The following is a 23,467-nucleotide window of genomic DNA, read 5'->3' as shown; positions in this document are numbered from 1 at the left end:
AGAACAGTGCATACATTTGTATTTTGTGCAGTTACAGTAGGCTAACAGTTATATGTACCTGATCACTGGCATTTGATTTTTTAAGAGAAGCTATTGTATCCTTAGCTTTTTCATTCTCATCTTGAATACTGCTTAGCTCTTGTGCCTACAAATGTATATATAAGTAAAATATGGTAGCTTGTTGAGTATGTCATTACAAACTTGTGATTCAAAGTTAGCCAACAGTTCTGAGTAGGCTGCCTGTAGCCTTGCATTGTCATTAAGTGCAGAAATTAATTTCTAAAATCAATAAAACATGTGCCACGCTGATGGATGTTTACTGACATGCAAACACCTCATTTGTCTTATTTCCTTGTTCTTGTAGCTGTAAACTCATATTTTCATTCTTCTGGATTTCTACACCAAGTTTATCTGCTAGAGTCTAATAAAACAACCATACGCAATGATCAACTGTAAAGATCTCATCTAATTCCAAACATGTAAGAACTGACACAAAAGTATATACCTGTATTTCAGTTTCTAATTTAGAAGCATGCTCTCTTTCTAGTGTCAAATTTTGTTCATTTTTCTCCAAACAATCATCCTTAAATATCATCTCTTCTCGTAAAGTTTCTAACTCATCCTATAATCAACAAAATATAATACATATTATTTGTTATAAATTAACTATAAAATTCCAAACCTGTAAAGATTGTAGTGCTTGAGTACTCCTTTCATATTCTGAGTTTATTGAAATAAGTGCCTCTTCCATTGAGTTCATCTTCAAGGAGAATGTTTAACATGTTATATTACAGTACATGCTACACTCACCTTCTCTACAATTGATTTGAGTTCTAGCACTTTAGAGTGTAGCTGTGACTCAGTCTTTTGCAAGCAATCTTTAACATTAGTTAGTTCACTCTCCAATACTGCATGTAGAAAAAAGATTATTGAGAAGCTATGCATACGTATATTGTAAGTGCATACATAATTCTACAATTAGTATTGTATATGTACACACACACACACACACACACACACACACACACACACACACACACACACACACACACACACACACACACACACACACACACATGCACTTACCACTTTTTGTACCACTTAAGTCAGCCACTTTTGAATGAAGTTCTTTCATAGTTTTCACCAGTAAGTTTTCTTGTTCTTGTGCTTGACTTCTTTCTGATTGTAACAGCTACAGAGAAAGAACAAAATGACAATCGAGCAATGACATTTACCCTGAAATAAAAAGAACTATACACATGTACTTACAATTACAGTATACTTAAATTAGCAGTAAGAAAAGAAACAATGTAAAATATACGTGTACACCTGAACAGCTGACAAATGGCTGCACCAATGTTTGGTGAGCAAAGTACCCATGAAAATCAGTATGAGTTCTATACTTACTTCAGTAAGTGTCTTTAACTCCAAGTCTGAAGCAAGCTGTTCTAATTTCAGTCTCCTGATTTCATTTTCCTTTTCCTCCACTTGTTGGTATAATTTTTGTTGTGAGGCCTGCACAAGTTGTAGTTCATCAGCAAGGGCTCCCTCAATGTTGTATTCTCCATTGTCATCAGTGGACATGACATCACCAGACAGGTCAGTGTTTACACCAACATCCTGAGTGTTCAAACTGCTCTGTGATCTACTTAAGACTCGTGCAGCATGGATCAGTGGAGGTCTGTGTATATGATAAGAAAATATAGTTGATGAATGTACACTCTAGAAGGCTGCATACGTATGTATATATATGATATATCATTTATACAAGCACAAAAATTAAACATGCACATCACAGTGCAATTGGCTACAGCGTTGAAACTGGGTCGGGTCATCCTGGTCACATTTTCTCCGGGTCATCCGGGTCCGACCCGGTTTACAAATTATCTGGGTCAGACCCGGATTGGATCACGTGAGAAATGAAATTGTTCGTTTGACGACGTGGAAACTTATAAACACTATCACGTAACTTTTTCGTGAGCCACGCACACTTATCACATAACAAACATATGCTCAGCCATGCCCATTTATTAGTAAGTGCAGTCTGTAGCACGAAACTGTGTTCGTTGGCTGTCTGCAAGCTTATATGGAGCCACGCCCACTAATCGATTATTGTAAGAGTTGTATATAGTCAAGTCTTGCAGCAGGATAAGCACTTTTGTAAGCCACGCCCACTTCAATATATCGAGAAATTGTAATACTAGGTATGCACGAAGCCACACCTAATTACTGTCTGTAAACTCACAGTAGCTACGTGGAACCAAAACCCACTGACTGATTTTAAATTATAAACTTACCGGCTTAGTTATCACTTAACTACTTGTTCAGCTACTCAACACAAATCGAACGCTCAAAACGTAGTCTTGCTCACTCAAGACTACCCGAAACATTAGTCTTGCATGGCCAGACCACTTTTTCTTTGTCACGGCGCTTATTGATTAGAGTTATTGCATGCCTTGGCTTTAATTAATCCGGGTCAGCAGTAGTGACCCGATTTCAACGCTGATTGGCTATACAATATAATTTTGTGAATCATTGATAGCCTCCTACAATTCTTAAGATCATATCATACAACTAGATAATTCATTACTTGAAATATAAAAGCAAATGGTCACGTAATAATGGCCAAACGCTTACTACAAACAAGGTTATAATCACCTGGCAGATTCAAGCAGTGCAATGCATGATGGGACAATTGCTTACCCACAAGCCACCCTTACACAGTAACATGCAACTCCAACTACACTGTACAAGTATTTATTAAAGTATTAATGTAACAAAAGGCTGTGTTCATTTCATTCTAGAAGCAGATTGGTTCATATTTTAAACTTACACCCGGCAAGTCAACTTCACCATGATATGTCTAACAAACTACAGCTGTAGTGTTGACATAGATAAACAACCCACATAGCTGTCACAATAAAATGAACTAGCTGTGGTCATAGAACACGAATCAACCTGATTTGCTACATACGTATATGATGGGTGCATCATTTTACATGTATTTTAGTGTGTAAGCAATTCTTTTATACTATAATAATAATGCAAAATATGAACACACAAGAATCAAGTCCACAAGTTGTTAAATGACTTCTACGTGACTCCACTAGCACACTATTATCAAATGTCCTCAAAACACATAAATTTCCAACATTTCAATAGCAGTATCCTCATCACTGTGGGGCTCATTTTTGCATATACGAACTTCAATAGCTTCACTGAGTCTAGTGGGGATCTTCCTATAGAACCATGGCATCCCTAGTGCAGCACAACATCCACTGTCATTTGGGCAACCATCTCCATCCCAAAGAGGATTTGATAAGTAAAAATTAGCAAAATTAATTTGCTCACCATTATAACCTGAGTCACTGTAATAATTTTCTTTCACAAAGGCTGGAGGAGCAGGTCCTGGTGTAGCAGCACATGGACATTTTATTCCAGCTTTTCCACAGACTGCATAGGTCCACACATGTTGACGTGGTGACCCTAATGTTATTGATATTCCATCAACATATGGTTCATTAATGGATTGCACAGAAACAACAAATACATCAGAGTTTCCTTTTTGGTAAGACTTGGTTTGTCCACAAATATGGTCAAATGCTATTCCACTTGTAGTGAAATGAGCTGAATCACATCCTGCATCCACACCACCCACACAAAGTCTCCTGGGAGTTGTAATGGTACGCCATGCTCCTGGACAGGCCTCATTTTCATTCATATTTACATCAACAACTTGCATCCATCCTCCTTCAACACCTCCACAAGTCAGCTTCATGTTACAAGTGACCTCATGTAATCCATTACTAGTCCTTATCCAGTACTTTCCATTGTGTCCTCTACTAAAAGAATTAAGTTGGTATATATCCTTGCAAGAACTACCAGGATTAGCCTCAACCATACCAAGGGTAGCATCTTCATGAGCTAGTCCAGTGGAACAAAGGAACAACAGTGGGATCACTGAAGTTGCTATCACCATTTTAAATCACCTTTTGCTAACTATTTTTTTTTGCATAATTGTTTTATACTTTTACTGAGCGATGTCATGTTACTAATTATAGTCCAGCAACTTAAGAGGTTAGTTGCTGATTTGCAGTAATTATTTTGCAGAACTTGCATGTAGGATGCAATAGTGTTATTTCCTAGTATACAACCTTTTTATAGTTAGTTAACCAATGACTGCTGACAAATTACTTAGTCATAGCAAGAAATAATAGTGTTACTGGCATTGATACGTATGTACATAGCATCAATATCAAGAATACAGTGTGCAGAAGTGATGTTTAACAGTATATTAACAACATTAATTAAGGACTACAATAATTTAACGCAGTGCCTACCCTGAAAACCCGCAAGTTTTATGAAATTTGCGTATTCTATTACTTAGCAAGTTTGTAGCGTCACTAAAACCGCAGGAAGTAGTACAAACTGTAGTACAGATTTGCCTATCAATAATAAGCAGAACTATCTAAGTTATAATTGTGTAGAACTTACCAATTTCAATTAGCAAAGCAATTTGTTAACACCGGTGACGATCTGTCTTCTTCACGATGCGATCTGTTACAAGCCATTGCTCTACTTCTTTTAAAGAACGTCATCACGTGATCTTGTATATCAATAGATACATCTCTAAATGAAGAGCGCCGTGAAATTTATTGTAGTTCAATACCAGCTACAAGGCAAAAGTTACGGACGGATTTGTACAAGATTAGTTTTGTTGTTGTGTAAATATAATATATTTAAAATTAGTAGGCTAGCATGGTTTCGCGTAATACATTGGCATTGTATATCAAAAGTATCACCTACTAATGGTGAATAAAACCGGCTTTGTTTAAAGCCCATAGCTTCTAATACTGCAAAGATATAGCTCTTTGTTTACTGCTTAATATCTTGGACGTATATGTACGACACTAGGCTTTTGTGTAAGGCTATAATTGGATGTACAAGTACGATGCTGGTCCTTAAAGGGTTAAGCATATTATAATTGTTAACGTGACTAGTACTCACATCGCCATTACAATCCACTTGGATATGGTACCTGGACATATTCAAGTTGTTGTGTAGCATCAATTAATTATTACTCTCACCCGCTTGTTTTCTTTCTAGAAGTCAAAGGATTTTAACTAAGAATGAGAAATTAATAATTAGTGCTGACAACATGGCATATGTATATTCACGGGGGTATCTACTTCTGTTGCAGACATATATTTACATATATGTGACCGGATTTGCGAAAAGGGTCTTCCACACACATCCAATTCTATGAACTCAGAAGATCATAACTCAGTATTCTAGGAACATATTAACCTGAAACTTTCTCTAACTACTAAGCTATGTTGGTTCTCAGTGCTGACCTGATTTCAAATCAATAGCCATTTCCAATCTAAAGTTATGAGTTGTCAAAGTTGGTAAATTGGATGTGTGTGGAAGACCCCTTTTCGCAAATCTGGTCACATATACAGAGTCAAATAGAGCCAGATTCTTTGCCTCACGCTAAGGCATTTAGCAATTACAATAGGTCAACTTTTCCTTTAGTAACAGCTTCTTACGATGTTTTTTTAACTCAGTAGCTATGTACATTAAATATCTTTAGAATTTTGACTGATTTCTGTTTAGTAATTATTTGCATAAAAGAACTGATAATATAAATATGTAATACTGGGTGCATCATTTTCCCCAGCATTTGCTTGCATTGCTTAACAACAGTACAAAAATTCATAATGCACTTGCTATACAGTCATACAGATACACATCTACACAATCACATACTGAAATGGTATTGCTGATGTACAACATGCTTTGTTTTGTATGCAAACTATGTAACTGTTAATTCAAGGTTGCTACTTGTGGTTATCAGGTTGATACAATTAAGTTTCCTAAATTAGGCAATACCGTAGATTCCCTAAAATTTCGGTATCTCTACATATCCGTGCTTTGAACGCAATGTGCTCTAAATTTTGGCAAGCACCACATGGAAAGTTTCTAATTACAAGCGCACTAATTTTTCAGCACTTGGAGCACTAGTTCATAAGTTGACGAAGCTATCTTGAGTACTGAAGATTGCCAGTGGCCTCACACAATATGCTACCTCAATGCTGGATGAAGCATCAAGCGTGAAATTGTTCAGGGAACGTGCCCAACGATATCATCTTGTGACATCACGACTACCCGGCGCAAAAGATCTTCATTTCTATTCTATATGAGACAAAAAACATGATCTTCGAGTGGGCAAGATTTAATCAAAATGTACAACAAGAGGGTGAGTCTGCAAAACAACATATCACAGCTTTATACAATCTTGTTGAATTCTGTAAGTATGGCACCATGAAATCCAAACTGATTAGAGACTTCCCAATCGTCACTATATGTAATATTGGCCTGTCAGAATACCTACAAGCAGATGAAAAGCTGACACTCAACGAGACAATAGAAATAAGGAAGCAGTTCACGGACAGCAGGAGCTCTTTCAAGGTGATGCCAAAGGGAGCCCCATCAGTTTAGATGAGAACAGGAAAATCATGACATTTTTGCCAAGAAACAATCTGCTAGTTTTAGAATATCAAGCCTGTCTAGAAAACAGTGCACATGATGTAGCAAAGTACATGACAGAAAAGCCAAGTGCCTTGCTCGTGATGTAACTGGTCACCGGTGCCATCGCAAAGGCCACTATGAATCTCAGTGCTTCTCAAAAACAGTGTCAGCAATTGTGTTAGAAGACTCGTCAACAGAAGAATCTTTTGAAGAAGACACAACTCTCAAAACAGAGCAGCTATGAGACAGATGTTATCTTAATTGTATCACATCTACCCAACATGGACAGCTACAACTTTAGTAGGGGGGAGAACCAGTACTGTTCAAGCTAGACACAGGGGCAGAAGTTGCTTTTGCCAGACGTCCAGCCATGTGCACTACATGTGTCAAGAAAAGTGCCACTGCTATTTAGAGTTAAGGTCCTTGAAGAGCTTAACAGCATGGAATCCACTGAGGGTGATTGCTAGAATAGAAAAACTAACTCAGTGGTGAGCAGGGATGGTGGCCATTCCAAAAGGAATGATTACTACAAAACTGCGTAGATATGAAGCAGCTAAACAGAGGAGTCCAATGTGAAGTACATCCCCTCACCAAAGTTGACGAAACACTAGCACAGCTCACTGGAGCAACAATTTTTAGCAAGCTGGATGCCAATAGCGAGTTCTGACAAATCCCTCTAAGTCAAGAATCCTGCCCATTCACTATTTTCATTACACCATTTGGTCGTTTTGTTTATAATAACTATTATCCAGTAAGCTGAAAGCACTTCCAACGACGAATGTCCAACATCCTACAAGGCATAGATCAAGTGGTATGCCAGATGACATCTTGGTGTTTGGCAGGACACCCAAAGAACATGACAATCACTTAACTGCAGTGCTTTCCCGAATTCATGAATCCTACCTCCTTGATGGTCTGACTGGGCAAGTCAGACAGAACCGCCAACATATCATGATTGTGCCAACTACACATTCCCATCATAGAACTGAGACTAACGGTGCTTGGGAATATAACAGTTTACCCTCGACTCTTATCTCTCAACATCAAAAACAAGAACTGGTACACATCCTCCTGACAGTCTCTGCTTCCAGAAAAGAAAAGATGTAGAGATAGACTTATTATAGTTGTTATCATTGTAGTTGTATGCATGTGCTGTATGCAGTTATAACCTTGTGTTGATGTATTCCAATTAATGCCATAATCCTACAAATCCAAGACAATGAAGCATTGTGTACAATGGAGAGACAAAGAAGACTACCAATCCCCATGCTCAGCAGCCTTACACTCAGTTGAGTACTTTACTAATGCTGGTATCCCTGTTGATGCTTATAAGTACCAAGGAGCTATCCCAATTCAGACAACCATGACTGCTAACTCTATCAAGCCAGAGGTGAAGACAATGAAGCATTGTGTACCACAGAAGGACGTGCAAGGAAGAGTGCCACAAGCATTTAGTCTGTAAGCATCCCAGTTGTTCCAAGGTATATTTGATTAATTAGCTATATTACCTACTGAATCACACACTGGCACTTCTTAGAATCTATTCTGGGAATTTTTACTGCGATTGACTGGTACAAATCTGACAGCCAACTGTAAGATCCTCTCCACTTGTGACTATTTAAAGTGAACAATGAATTGCTTTAAAGCTGAGTACCAGTCCACATGTATTTTCTCTTATTAACTGTTGAAACAAATAGGCTAGCATAATGAGAGACTTGAGATCCTGTTTCACTCTCTATGATTGTTATAATATGATAAGACAGTGAAATTATACGTAAATGCAATAAAAAGTTAAAGTATATTATATAATCATTTCCAATGTTTTACTATTTCGGCATTTGAAGTATCACATACTGTATCTACAGCATATATGCAGGGCTAACAAGTTGCTTTCAAGTGTCACAACAATTTAAGCAAATACAAGAACATGTATATATATATTTTAAAAGTTTCTATGTGTGCCAATAATACATCTGCTAAGTAACTACGTAATACAAAAAGGATCCTATATGTATATTTATAGTCCAACCAGAGGTTCACGATACTCACAATAAGTCTCCTCTGGTAGCCCATTCATTGGTATATTCTCTGGATGATTAGTAGCAGCTTCTTTGAACAAAAATCCCACACTTGACCTGATCACATTACTCATGGTCACACAAGTACACACAGACACTATTCAGTCACCAATCCACGTGTAAGTTATGACTAGTATATTAAAAATTATAAATTTAAAAATGAAGTAGGGTTTCAAGCTATAGAAAGTAGTGAAACAAGAGATGAAAGAAGAGAGCAATAATCGTGATAGGAAATATACAAAATTTGCCATATTGCACAACACTAGATCTGATATATAAATCCAAGGACCCTGTGGAGCTCCAGACTCACTGTAGTAATTATCCTTTACAAACATAGGAGGAGAAGCTCCTGGTACTGGAGCACATGGACAATTACAAACACCAAAATTTAAACCATCACTCCCAGTGGCTGCATAAGTCCACATATGCTGACGTGGTGATCCTAATGTTATTGAAATCCCATCAACACATGGCTCATTGCACAGAGACTTTAAATGCATCTGGGATTCCTTTTTGATAAGATCTAGTTTGTCCAACAAAACATTCACAGATAGCTAGATGTTGAATTTTTTTAAAATTCCAAAACCCAATTTTGGTCTGCCTGCCAGCCTGCCTGCTAGACCACAATCACAAGGCAAGAGACTAAACAAAGCAGCACACGGCCATTCCACGCCACAATAACAAACTCATTGGTGGCATGTGCCTTTTTGGTTACAATGAGAGTCTTCCTTCTATGCAAGGAAACCATACCAAGGCCTTAATCACTACTTTCCTTAGAGGAATGCATTTAGATGGCACAAAACTATTTAAAGCAATTAAGCAACTGTAAGTGGTGTAGCTACAATGGTTCCGATATCCTCTAAAACATCAGAACACATTGACACTCTATTAACTATCAGAGCACGCCCTTTAATGACTCACTGTAACTGCAATTAGCTGCAGTTTTGTTGTAGAGAACTATAGAAATGTCAAACCATACCAAATAATATATTGCATAGCTCACTGGAGATCAAGATAATCTAACAAAGTAGTCAGAAATTCACGTGTATTACACAGTATAGCTATGCTCTTTAACAAAAATCAATAAAATTAAATTTTGAAAAATGAAGTGGGGTTCCAACAATAAAAAGTAGTGAAACAAGATATGAATGATGGTTTGGGATTGAAGAGATGGTGGTAGCTAATATTCCAATGGGTATTTTCCCACATACAGCTATATTGTAATAGCAACTATCATTCACATATATTTACGTACATACATACGTATCTTGTTTTACTACTTTTATCGCTTGAACCCTATTTTATTATTAAATTATAATTTTGTATCAGTTGATGTGTCAAGAACACAGCTTGCAGGATGTGCAATTTATAAATATAATACAATAAGCTATTGTCTTTCCTTTAGGTGCAAAACAGTAAGGAGTCGATAAAACAGATTATGATTATTAGTCATTAGCAACCCTTATGATGTGCAGTGACCTCAATGGCTATACAAGTATTTACTGTGGCCTTATAGTATAGAATTACATTGTTCAAATCATACTAGATGGCATTTCTTTTAAATCTACTCTAGCATTTTATAAGAATAGTTGAGTGTTCTATTAGAGGAATAGTCATTAGATATTTTTGACTTGTTCAGTGGGTATTTGGGAGTCCTTTAAAGAATTGGTTGATATCTGTCTGATGGCCAACTTTTATCCTCTCTGGCAGTGATTTTGAAGTGAGCAATGACTTGATCTAATGACATTACCAATGCACATGCATTTTGTCTTATTAACTGTAGAGAGAGAAAGGAGGAGAGATGAATATCCAAATTTTGTTTTGTAACACTTTTATAATATGACCAGACAGTGATAGTATAGTGTTCAAAGTACTATACTGTTTACAGGTACACAAAAAAGTTTGGAATTTTCAACTAGAGTAGGGGCCATAGCACATTGATAAAAAGTACTGAAACAAGCTGGAGTAGAGCACGATATTAATCACAGTAAAACAATAAGAAGTGTCATATTCCTACTCTGCAATTCAATTACAGTAGGAATATAACACCTCTTATTGTTTTACTATAGTGCACTAATTTTGCGTGCTTGTTTGTTAATTTTTTTTGTAAAAAAAATTATTATGACTGGTGAACCCATGCATACCGTATCAAAAGAAAGAAATAGTGCTGCATGCCCCAGCTACTGATTATCACCTGAAAAGTGAAGTATCCATTACGCTTTGTTCTCAGCTATGTTCAACTCATTACACAGCATTACGAATCAAGAACTGTTTGTAAAGCACCATTATGAAAAATAAGACAATTTCCATTACAAAGGGAAGCCATCATGTGCTACCGCCAAATCAACACATTTCACTGTCAGCAAAGATGAATGGGACACAAAAGAGGACACTGGTAAGTCCATGAAGAATGCATTGAATGTACTGCAGTATGCCAAAAGGCACATGTCCGGCTGAAGCGATGTCGAACAGTGAAAAAATCAAGCCTTTAGCCTTAGTTGTTATTGAGTTACGCTTGTCTGAAGGCATCAATCAGTCAATTATTTAGTCACTAGAAAACTCTGTTCAATAATTTTTGAAAAAACATTCCATAGCAACTTGTTGAAAGCATTTTGGGTCAATCTGAAGGCTTGTTTGGGCTTAGTTTTACCTAACCAACATTGCCTCATTGTTGCAGGGAAAAGTGAGGCTAGTTTTTGGGTGATGTTTTTTGATGGGATATGCCCAAACCTTTATGGTCCTTACTATACAGTACTATTGTGCTGTATGATCATGTATCTACATACACATGCACACATGTGCAGCGCTAACAAGTTGCTTGCATGTCACAAAACACACATTGTAACTATTCAAGCTAATACAAGAACACATACATACATTCAAAAGAATAAAAGTTTCTATCAATGTGTTATTACATCTGCAAAGTAACTGAATTAAGCTACGTACATGCAAAGAGAATCAGATAGGCATATCTACAGTCCAACCAGAGGTTCACGATACTCACAATAAACCTCCTCTGGCAATTTATTCATTCGTATACCTTCTGGATGATTAGCAGCAGCTTCTTTGAACAAAAATCCCACACTTGACCTGATCACATTACTCACAGCCACACAAGGACACACAGACACTATTCGGTCACCGATCCATGTGTAAGTTATGATATGATAGATTACAATGAAACTAAAATGTACCATAGCAATAACAACCAAGATGTTGACAAATGTTATGCTAGTAGAACCTTGACCATATAAGGAAAATACATACAATCCTTGGAGGTTCATCAACCAAACAAATTCCTGAAAATTTTGCACTTTAGATTTTAGTGGGCGTAGTAATCCACGAATCCCAAGTAACAATGATAGTAAAATAATCGAAATAGGCAAATTAAAATTCCTGTCTAATGACGACAATGCAAAGAATACAGCTCTCATTAGAAGTTGTAAACCACACCAGAAATTATAACTGACTTTATATGGTCCTTGAAAAGCGTCAAGGAGTGGTTTAAGTCTAGTTATTAATCTGAATTGTGAAAAAAATCTTACAAACGTAAGGATAAAGTTAAATGGAATCATCAACAAAAACAATACAAGACAAACAACAAACAAAATTGTGAACTTCACTCCAAACACAGTAACATTAGCATCTACTACCCACAGCAATGCAATTGTCTGACTTGGTAAGGTAATAATTGAAAAATAGGAGAACAGAACATTGGAAACAGTTCGTAAGATCTTAGTATAAGACAACAGAAATAGTGTAGCTAGTACTGGTAGTGCTCTACGTGCTGTTAGTCTCTGTACTGTAGTGGAGTGACGACTGGTGATGATAAGTGAGACAGCAATCAAAATGAGATATAATGGGAACACTAACTGTAGCCACATTTTAGCATAGTCATCCATTCCATTGTAAAAACATGTCTGAATACCCAAGTCAAGATTAGCAATGGAAATGAACACATAAGAGAACTGATGAAGTGGAAAGAATACGCTGTCATTGATACTAGCAATATTAACATAAAAAATGAACCCATTGATGGATCCATCAGTAACAGTGAAGTTAATAGTAAACATCACCAATAGGAGGACTATCCCTAGCACAGCAAACACCAACACAAGTAACAAGTAGATGTTAGAGCAGTGGTGACATTGAGATGAACCAAACACAGCACTGAGACCTTGTTGACATTGTCCACATGACAGTCCTGACCTGTTAAACTGACACTGTGAGTTGGGAAAGGATAAGTCAAGATGTGATGATTGAGGTAGACAATAGTCAAATGGACATTTCTGTGAAACTGTGTAATTGTGAGAGTAATTGTTAGTAGTAGCAGTTATCCAACTATTAGCAGGACGTATTATAGTTCTGTCATTGATGTTACAAGTGAACACTCCAATATACTCAAGAACATGATCACATTCACATTTCTCAGTGTACTTAGCAAAACCCACGGGACAGCCAGGATGAAATAACACATAGAAAGAATCAAAATCAAAATGACCATCATAAAAATTGATATCAGTAATAGGATTTTGAACAAACACTTCACACCAATTGCTATGGGTTGACCATACAGTTAAATTTACATCGACGCAACTCAAGAAACTAAATGCTATATCTGTAGGTACTAAACTTTTGCACATTGTAGCCAATGATTTTTTATGGAATTTGTAATAGAACTTATTTGAAAAATGATTATATCCACGCTTATACATGCTTAAAAATAACGTTTCACCGGGATATATGGGTCCAAATTGATCAGCATCGTTGCAATGGTGAGGACTACCATTTTGACAGATGCACAACATCTTATTTTTAATTACCCAAGGTTGAATACTATTTTCTTTAAATCTAACAAATCTCTGATTAACTGATAATGGAATTATTTGTTGGAATACTGCATCACGATACCAACTACAGTGAGTAAATTTTGAATATGTATTGATTATGATTTCAGACATATTATTATTTTCAAATGCTATTGAATAATTTAGGACATGTTCACTGTAAAAAGCAGTGTCTGGATCAATATGACTACTAAAAAATTGAAAGAAACACAAAGGACGAGGATCAATGTCCCAACGTGATGCACTAGTGAAAAAAAATGCATTGTAAAAAACATTGTGCTTGATTAAAATATTGGTATATTCTTTAACAGCAATACTGAGATCATTATATTCACCAGAATAGCACAAAAATTCTTTTAAATTGTTATTTAAGACACTGATGTTACCATGACATGTTAAGACAGATTTTTTCCATTCACGATATGAAATTACTACAATGATTCCATCACCTTTGATACCAGTAAACAATACTGATCCTTCTAAGTACACTAAGGCTTGTGATGCATTAATCAAATAACAGGTCACATTATTATAAGAAAAGGTAGTATCCTCAATAAAAATCACCCCTACTTGTGAGCAATAAAATGACGCTGAAGTAACAAAGTCAATTAATTGTACATTGGTGTTGTTTTGAAACAAACAACTTTGTAAAGTAATTGCTGTTCTTATGTTACCTCCTATAACATCAATAACATGGCTGTGTTGGGTTCCTCCTCTATTGCTAATAAACTGACTATCAATGAATTCAACATAAAGCACAATATTACACCTACGAATTTCTTCTCCTACAACTGAAATCATTGAATTAACAATGTTGTAACTAAAATAGCAATTGGTAAATTGTATACCATGCTTGTGATATGCCTTAGTTTCATGGTGAAGAAGCACTGCATACAAGAAATGCACTTTGTCACGACTTATGAATGATGTGTCTGATATTCTGACAATAACCATTGCTGAATAATTTTGTACAATTAAGAATATATGACAACCAAGTGTCACAATATTATGAACTGGACAGTAGCCCTGTATTTCAAGGTAACTACCAAAAGCCGCTGTATTGTTGTAAACTAAAGCGATACTACATGTAACAGAACTTAACACACTGTCATCCTTGGAATTTATAACGAGTATCCCTCTATTTGTGTTGTTATTGTTGACAATAATATTTTTCAAGTGGACAGAGCTGCAGTCATCTATAGTCACTGCTTTCTTATGGAACAAACCATTCCCTTGTTCATGTATATTCATATCAGGATCTGTTGGTCCACAATCCTTGATCAGCATATTCCTGATGATCAGACCAGTGATGTTGATCATTACTATACTAACTGATGAGTTACACTGAATGATGGTGCTGGGTGTTGAGTTAGTAGCTTCACTGGCGCCAATAAGAGAAATGTTGTGAAGAGCTCGAATAACAAAATCACTGTGTAAAATGTACTTTCCTGGAAGAAAACACAAACTTGAATTTGAATCTAATGACCTGGTGACATAGTAACTTAAACCATGACAATTCTGATGGTCACAGGGATCACCAGAATCAGGCTCCACATAAAAAACATCAGAGCAATTTGCAAGATGCATAAGAACAATCAAGCACAGCAGATACTTTCCCATGTTTCACAAACAGCAACTATACCTTCACAAATACTCAAGCAAAGCAAATAATATAATAGTCAAACACAAACCAGGAGAGAAGATTCTTATTCACATACACACATGCACATCCACTTGCAAGCATGCAAGCATGCATGCAAGCATGCATGCAACATATAACATAAATTTATATACAAATTCGTAAGTACACACGCGCCTGCATGCAATAAATGTTCACAACTACATGTGAATGAGGCAGTAAACAACCTATTGTAAACTTATTCTTAAAACTTATTCAGTTAATTTAGCTGGGTGCTGCACCTCAACAACAACACTATCAAACGCTATAATTATATTGGTGTCACTATTGTTGTGCAACAATAGCTATGGCACACCTATTATACAGTTGACAAACAAATATGAAATTCAAGTTCATAAAAGAAATTTCAATACCATTGAAATGTTACAATAGCAAATGCATACAACTAAAACAGATATAGCTTATGATAAACAAGATTAAGATGCAAGGCTTGTCACTCGCATACTTCTTGTGACAGTGCTCTGAAACATGTGCCCCCACTACTACTCATGTGCTAAAATAATTGTGTACAAGATTCTTCTACAGAAGGTAGTTTATAATCTGGTTAAATTTTATGTAAGTTATTGTAAATACTCAGCCTATTGCATATATAGTCACATATCAAATATTTGTACAATTCAGCACTCCACAGAATGCAGCACCAGAAGCAATATGTGCAATCGTATATACGCATTGTAACAGTTCATCAATCTGAACTGTATACTGCATATCTTTACTAAGACTGGGTCAAACATTTAACCCTTTGAATTTGGAATTAATTTTGAGCATGAAATAATACGTAAGTGCATATTTTAGGCAGAATGTCAGGTTTCTGTTACTGTACAACGGGATCTACTTATACATGAAGCGAAACCTTATTTCATGCACTATAATAACATGTAAACAGTTCCATACAATACCAAAGAGTACTTTTGATATGAAATGATGAATGGAAAACATTATCTTTGCTGGATTTTAATGATATAAGCATCCATTATAAGATCACGTGATCTAATGTATACCACTGGATTTTGTAGTGCATGAGGATTCTAATGGTACTTAGTTTAAGGCCATGGCACCAAATACAGTGAAGATATGCCACGTTTAATGAAGCAGTGTATAGCCATGGTGGACAGTTGATGAAGAATTAAGGATGTTTTCTAAGTGGTATGATGAAAGGTGTTTTACCCAACTGCATTGATGCTTGATGCTGTCTTATTGTGAAGTTCATGGTGTCGATGATGGTGAGTAATGTGGTGGTTGTGGGATCTTTCTATAATTAATAGTTATTTATGTAGTTCATATAGAGACATGCATCAAAGCCTAAATACAAACTTACCGGATGTAAAGGGTTAAATGGTTCAAATGCTTGTTTTGATTCCTTAATATTCGTATGTCTAAACTCATACATTTGTTTCTCTTGTGGTAAATAAGCCCTGTTTGAGTACTTAATTGATGAAATTATCCAGTTACAAAATTATCTAACAGGTGAATTAACAAAGCCACATGTATAAGACAGAGCAATGGTGCTTGTATCTAGGTCACAATTACTTTGACAGTTCTGGTGACATGCAATGCAGTAACGCCTACTCATGATCATTGTTGTGTATTGTTTTGCCAAAACAGAAGAAGTAACCAAATATGACAGTATTTGTAGTGATAATTTCGTAGAAACAGACTATGCCACTGGTAGCCACCAGTAAAGCACAACTAGATCATTAAGGAGCAGGAAAACATTAAGGTGTTCGAAGAAAATGCTATGTCAACTGTATTTTCTTTTCGCCCTTCGTTTTCAGCCATGTTTAGCACATTATACATGCCACAAATGAAGAACAGTAGAAGTGACTCTGAAATCAATCCAAAAAATACGGACGATTCGCGAGCTTGAAAGTGAAGTCACCATTACACTTCGTTTTCACCTACATTCAGCCCATTACACAGCGTTATAAAAGAAGAACAATACAAAAAGCATTTTTGCGATCAATCCATTCACTACAGAAAATACGGACAACAAGGATAATAGTCAACACAGCTATAGGAAGCCAGATAAATCGACACCTGGCATTGCCACTGAGAAGAATTGGAACACAAAGGAGGACAAAGGAAAGTCCATGATGCATGTATTGTACGTACTGTGGTTGGCAAAATTGCACATCTTGGGATGAAGCAACATCAAACAATGAAGAAATCAACCACACAGCCTTATCCATTGTTGATCAGTTGCTCAGTCAGTCAATCAATCAATCGATCGTTCAGTCAGTCAGTCAGTCGGTCGCTCACTCAGTTGGTTGGTCGGTCAATCGATCAGTCAGTCAGCATAAAATTCTGTTTAAGGTGGCACTGAAGTAATCAAATGAAGCCTTACAAGGCTAATGGGACATCATGTTTGTGGCCATGCACGAAAAAACACAGAAAACTAATAGAAAAAAGTAAAGCGCTTCGAAATATTGAAAGAACCAACTCTATCAGACTGTCAGGCTACTGTTGCTGATACGAGTAACAATATTCATGTACAAACTTCATCACCTTGCCAAAACTCTGGTAACTTCACGGTGAACAACACCAGCTGTCATCTCGTGATTACTGCTTTATGGAGTGCGCCCTGGCCAGTTACACTGTCTTACAATTGTGGAAATAACTCCATATTTATGTACCATAGACCCTCAAAATTTGGCAGAGGCACTGGTGAAGCGTTTATTTACAAGGCTATGGAATGATTTTTTGCGATTCACTGTTGACGGGAGTGATATCACTTGTTGAAAAATGCGGGTTTGCATTTTAACCAGTTTCCACGTTGTTATCATTAAAAAGGATTCCATAGAGTTGTTCTACTAGATGAGAAACCATAAGAGCCAAGGCGGCTTAGCACTAGGTTGTTTCTGGGTGAGTTATTTTTAAAATCGGCTCGTAAGTTCAGAGTTTAATAGTCACAAAATTAAAGTGGGTGATTTCACGGAACTTGGCATGCTAAGCTACAACATTAAAGACTATCATAAGAACCCTTTAAATGTAGACTACACGGTTCACAAGCGGAGTTCTCCACCACCCTAAAATAGCTAATTAAGCATGTGGGCTAATTTTAATCGTGACAAATGGGCATTGTATGGATTCACATAATTACTTCAGTGCCACCTTAACAAAAGATTTCAAAAATTCCATACAAACTTTTTGGAAGGGTTTGGAGTTGGTCTTGGTCTGGAAACATTTTTGGGCTTGGCTGTGCCTAACCAATGCTGTCAAGCTGTTATGAAAGGAAATTGAGGCTGGTTTTAGGATGGTATATTGGCTGGAAAAGTCCAGTTCTTCATGATCTCAATTGTACATCCATGGTTGGAGGAGTGGCGTGAAAATTATCATTTTATTCTTACATGACAGACAATATATGTAAAGCCATCAATGCACCCATGAATAAACAGCAGAAAAGGAACATGGAGGACTGAACGTATTTCATGGAAAATGCAACCTTTATGATTCCTACTACACAGAACTACCACACTTTTATCATATCTATTCATCACAGTTTTAAATTTTTCGCTTTCACCAACCCGGGAATGTTCTACTACAATTTGGTTGCTCTATGTATCAGAGTTCTTCATCATGTGCTAGTTTTTATGCACTGCCTGCATTTCAATAAGTTTGTAGCTCGATAATATAAGTGCGTAACAATTCAGCTGGTTTTTGTAAAAGTGACAACCAACTCATAATTGTGTCTTTTGTTCTAAAGTTGTACAAATGTATAACTCACCAGTACGTATACTACAAAATTATTTACATATAAATATGATCTTATTTTCCACCAAATTTGAAGTACAGTGTACGTAGCCACTAACTGGAAAGATAGAAGGTGCACATCTAAAGTTTGTGTAAAAATTTGCAAAATTTTGTGTAAGAAATTTTCATATAATTTTTGCATACCAAAATTATTTTGCAACAAAAAAAAGCGAATTATGGTACATACTAGTTTATGTAGAGCATGTCTACACTGGTTCCCTTAGCTGCATGGAACTCTACAGCGTGTTTCTTGCTATTATTGTCATGATATTCTAATCCACGAAAGACTTACGTACATATGCATACATTAGTCTAGTTGTATCTTTACTATCAACAAGGTTGCAATACATGTAGTTAATTGACACCATATATTCCAGTGAACAACATATGCTTAAGTTAATATTTAGCAGACAAAACACATACACCACAGTTCTGTAATAACTGATGCAAATGTTAAAAGTTGTTAAAGTACAAACACTTCCAGTTCTTCAATAGCAGTATCTTTGTCACTGTAAGGAGAATTCTTGCAAATACGAACTCCAATATCTTCACTCAGTCTAGTTGGTATTTTTCTGTAGAACCATGGCATCCCCAGTGATGCACAACATCCACTGTTCTCTGGGCAGCCTAGTCCATCCCAAAGAGGATCTGATAAATAAATTGAAGGACCCTGTGGAGCTTCACTAGTTCCAGACTCACAGTAAAAATTGTCCTTTACAAACATAGGAGAAGAAGCTCCTGGTACTGGGGCACATGGACAATTACAAATACCAGAATTTAAACCATCACTCCCAGTGGCTGCATAAGTCTACACATGCTGACGTAGTGATCCTAAAGTTATTGAAATCTCATCAACATATATGGCTCATTAACGGATTGCACAGAGACTTTAAATGCATCTGGGATTCCTTTTTGATAAGATCTAGTTTGTTTATGGTCATATTCTACCCTGTGGGTAGGGAAGTAAGCTGAATCACATCCTGCAGCTAAACCACCCACACAAAGTCTTCTGGGAGATGTAATAGTACGCCATGTTCCAGGACAGCTACATCTTGGTTCATATTTACATCAACGACTTGCATTCATCCTCCCTCAACACTTCCACAGGTCAGCTTCATGTTACAAGTGACCTCATGTAATCCATCACTTGTCCTTGTGCAGTATTTCCCATTGTTTCCTCTGCTGAAAGAATTAAGTTGGTATATCTGCTTGCAAGAACTACCAGGATTAGCCTCAACCATACTAAGGGTAGCATCTTCATGAGCTAGTCCAGTGGAACAAAGGAACAACAGTGGGATCACTGAAGTTGCTATAACCATTTTACATTGCATTGTATTTTCACATTCTTTGTAGAATTGTTTGTATCATTATTTATACTCTTAGCCACTGAATGATGTTGTTACCAAAAATAGTATAGCAACTTGAAGAGGTTAGTTGCAGAGTTTCAGTTGTTATTTTTAGAACATATACAATGCAATAGTGTTGTTCTAGTATGCAACCTTTCATGGTTCAGTAAACACTAACTGCTCCTCAGTCATTGCAAAAAACAATGCTGCTACATAGTACAGATATCAGGAATACAGCTTGCGGCAGTGATGTGTAACAATACACTACGTGATAATACACTTGTGCATGTGGCATCTAAATAATAATCTGCTGAAAGAAAGCATTGATACAGAAAATTAATGCCTCAATATGGTCTCATTGGATGAAGAAGACAAGCAGCCTGATTGAAGATAAAAGAAAAGACAAGGTGCAGAGAGGAACACTCTTCAGAACCCCAAAAGCTACATCCCACTGGTGAGTTTGCTATTGTGGCATAAAATGGTGACCGTGCGCTGCTTCATTTGGCCTCCAGCCTTGTAACTGTGGTCAGTGAGCCAAAAATTGAGTTTTGGTGATTTTTAAAAATTCTATATCTGACCACCTGTAAGTGTTTTGCTATATACTATGCATTAATGGACTACTACTATTCCGTAGAGGTGATTTTTGTTGCATAGAATGTTTCTAGGATGACTTTTGAAGGTGGAATTTTGGGCAGCGTGTGAAACTTTTGAGGGGATCCCTACTTAAATGGTACTACCGTACCGTTTGATTCTGGGATTTTTACTGCTCTATAAGAGTAGTTGAGTGTTCCATTACAGAACATTGCTCTTTAGCACAAAGTGATCAGTCATTATTGACTGGTCCAGTGGGTATTTGAACAGTTCATTCATTGAATTGGTTGGTACAAGTCTGATGGACAACTGAAAGACTCTCCACTTGTAATTTTCAAAGACCAATTACAAGTCCACATGTATTTTCACTTATTAACTGTTGAAACAAAATAGGCTAGCATAATGAGAGACTTGAGATCCTGTTTGTCTCTTTTTCAAGATACCATGATTTATAATATGACAAAACAGTGAAATTATAAATGCAATAAAGTATGTATATCAATTCTACAGTCATTTATAATGCTTTAATGTTTTGGTATTAGAAGTGTATACAACAATCGTATACACACATATGCATAGCTAGCAAGTTACTTTTATGTGTCAAAACTATTCAAGCAAACATATTTTTAAAATGTTTATACAATGAGTCATTATATCTACTAAGTAACTAATACAAAGAGGATCTTATATGCATATTTATAGTCCAACCAGAGGTTCACGATACTCATGATAAGCCTCCTCTGGTAACCCATTTATTGGTATATTCTCTGGATGATTAGCAGTAGCTTCTTTGAACAAAAATCCCACACTTGACCTGATCACATTACTCACAGCCACACAAGTACACGCAGACACTATTCGGTCACCAATCCATGTGTAAGTTATGATATGATAGACTACAATGAAACTAAAATGTACCATAGCAATAATAACCAAGATGTTGACAAATGTTACGTTGGTAGCACCTTGACCATATAAGGAAAATACATAGAATCCTTGGAGGTTCATTAGCCAAATAAATTCTTGATAATTTTGCACTTTGGATTTTAGTGGACATAATAATCCATGAATACCAAGCAGTAATGATAACAAAACTGTAACAATCGTCAGGTTGATATTCCTGTCTAATGCTGACATTGCAAAGAAAACAACTCTCATTACAAGTTGTAAACCAGTCCAGTAATAACAATTGTCTTTATATGGTCCTAGGTAAGCATCAAGTAATGGTTTAAATCTAGCTATTAGCCTGAATCGTGAGAAAAATCTTACAAATGTAAGAATGAGGCTGTACGGGATCATCAAAAGAAATAATACAAGACAAACAACAAACAAAATTGTAAACTTTATTCCAAATACTGGAATGTTAGCATCCACTGACCACAGTGAATTAGTTGAATGGTGTGGTAGAGTGTTGACCACAGAATAAGAAAATATAACATTTGAAACAGTTCGTAAGATCTTAGTATAGGACAACAGAAATAGTGTAGCTAGTACTGGTAGTGCTCTACGTGCTGTTAGTCTCTGTACTGTAGTGGAGTGACGACTGGTGATGATTAGTGAGACAGCAATCAAAATGAGATATAATGGGAGCACTAACTGTAGCCACATTTTAGCATAGTCATCCATTCCATTGTAAAAACATGTCTGAATACCCAAGTCAAGATTAGCAATGGAAATGAATACATAAGAGAACTGATGAAGTGGAAAGAATATGCTGTCATTGATACTAGCGATATTAACATAAAAGATAAACCCATTGATGGATCCATCAGTAACTGTGAAGTTAATAGTAAACATCACCAACAGGAGGACTATCCCTAGCACAGCAAACACCAACACAAGTAACAAGTAGATATTAGAGCAGTGATGACATTGAGATGAACCAAACACAATACTGAGACCTTGTTGACATTGTCCACACAACAGTCCTGACCTGTTAAACTGACACTGTGAGTTGGGATTGGATAAGTCAAGGTGTGATGACTGTGGTAGACAATAGTCAAAAGGACATTTCTGTGAAACTGTGTAATTGTGAGAGTAATTGTTAGTAGTAACAGTTATCCAACTATTAGCAGGACGTAGTATAGTTCTGTCATTGATGTTACAAGTGAATACTCTGACAAATATAAGAATACGGTCACATTCGCATTTGTCTGTGTACTTGGTAAACCCTACTGGACATCCAGACAAAAATGTCACATAGAAAAACTCTACACCATATCCATTGCTTAGTTGACTTACATAATCTACAACAAATAGCTCACACCAATCACCATGATTTGACGTAACTGCTACATTCAGCTTTGTGCACTGTAAAATCTTCAGTTTTACATCTACAATTCCAGGGGTTTTACAGGCTGTTAACAAACTTCTTGTGTAGAATTCAGGGTAACTATTGTAATGAAAAGCATTATGATAGCGAACACTCAAACTGAATGCCAGATTTTCACCAGGGAATATTGCTCTAAGCTGATCGATTTGGCAATCATAGTAACTGATATTTTGGCAAACACACCAGGTTTTCTCATGATTCCATGGTATAATTTCATTACCTTTGAAACTAACAAACCGTTGGTTCACTTTTATAGGAATACCTCTCTGAAATGCTGAGCCAGGAAGCCAACT

The 23,467-nt window shown here is 36.4% G+C and overlaps 1 protein-coding gene across 2 annotated transcripts in view; it reads right to left on the bottom strand.

Annotated features, from left to right (window-relative positions):
- LOC136262729 (kinesin-like protein KIF15-B) overlaps nt 1–23,467 on the bottom strand; it is a 60,806-nt gene that overhangs the window by 7,130 nt on the left and 30,209 nt on the right. For both annotated transcript variants that reach the window (XM_066057108.1, XM_066057109.1), the window contains exons 23-30: nt 1,408–1,681; nt 1,087–1,192; nt 811–908; nt 683–760; nt 506–622; nt 335–421; nt 202–279; nt 59–145 (exon numbers count right to left, since the gene is read on the bottom strand). In XM_066057108.1, coding sequence (XP_065913180.1) covers nt 59–145; nt 202–279; nt 335–421; nt 506–622; nt 683–760; nt 811–908; nt 1,087–1,192; nt 1,408–1,681 — 925 coding nt within the window. The remainder of the gene's footprint in view (nt 1–58; nt 146–201; nt 280–334; nt 422–505; nt 623–682; nt 761–810; nt 909–1,086; nt 1,193–1,407; nt 1,682–23,467) is intronic.

The sequence above is a fragment of the Dysidea avara genome, chromosome 8 (genome assembly GCF_963678975.1).
Source record: "Dysidea avara chromosome 8, odDysAvar1.4, whole genome shotgun sequence".
Lineage (NCBI taxonomy): Eukaryota > Metazoa > Porifera > Demospongiae > Dictyoceratida > Dysideidae > Dysidea > Dysidea avara.
Note: the sequence above shows the minus strand (reverse complement) of the source record. Positions and strands in the feature narration are given on the sequence as shown.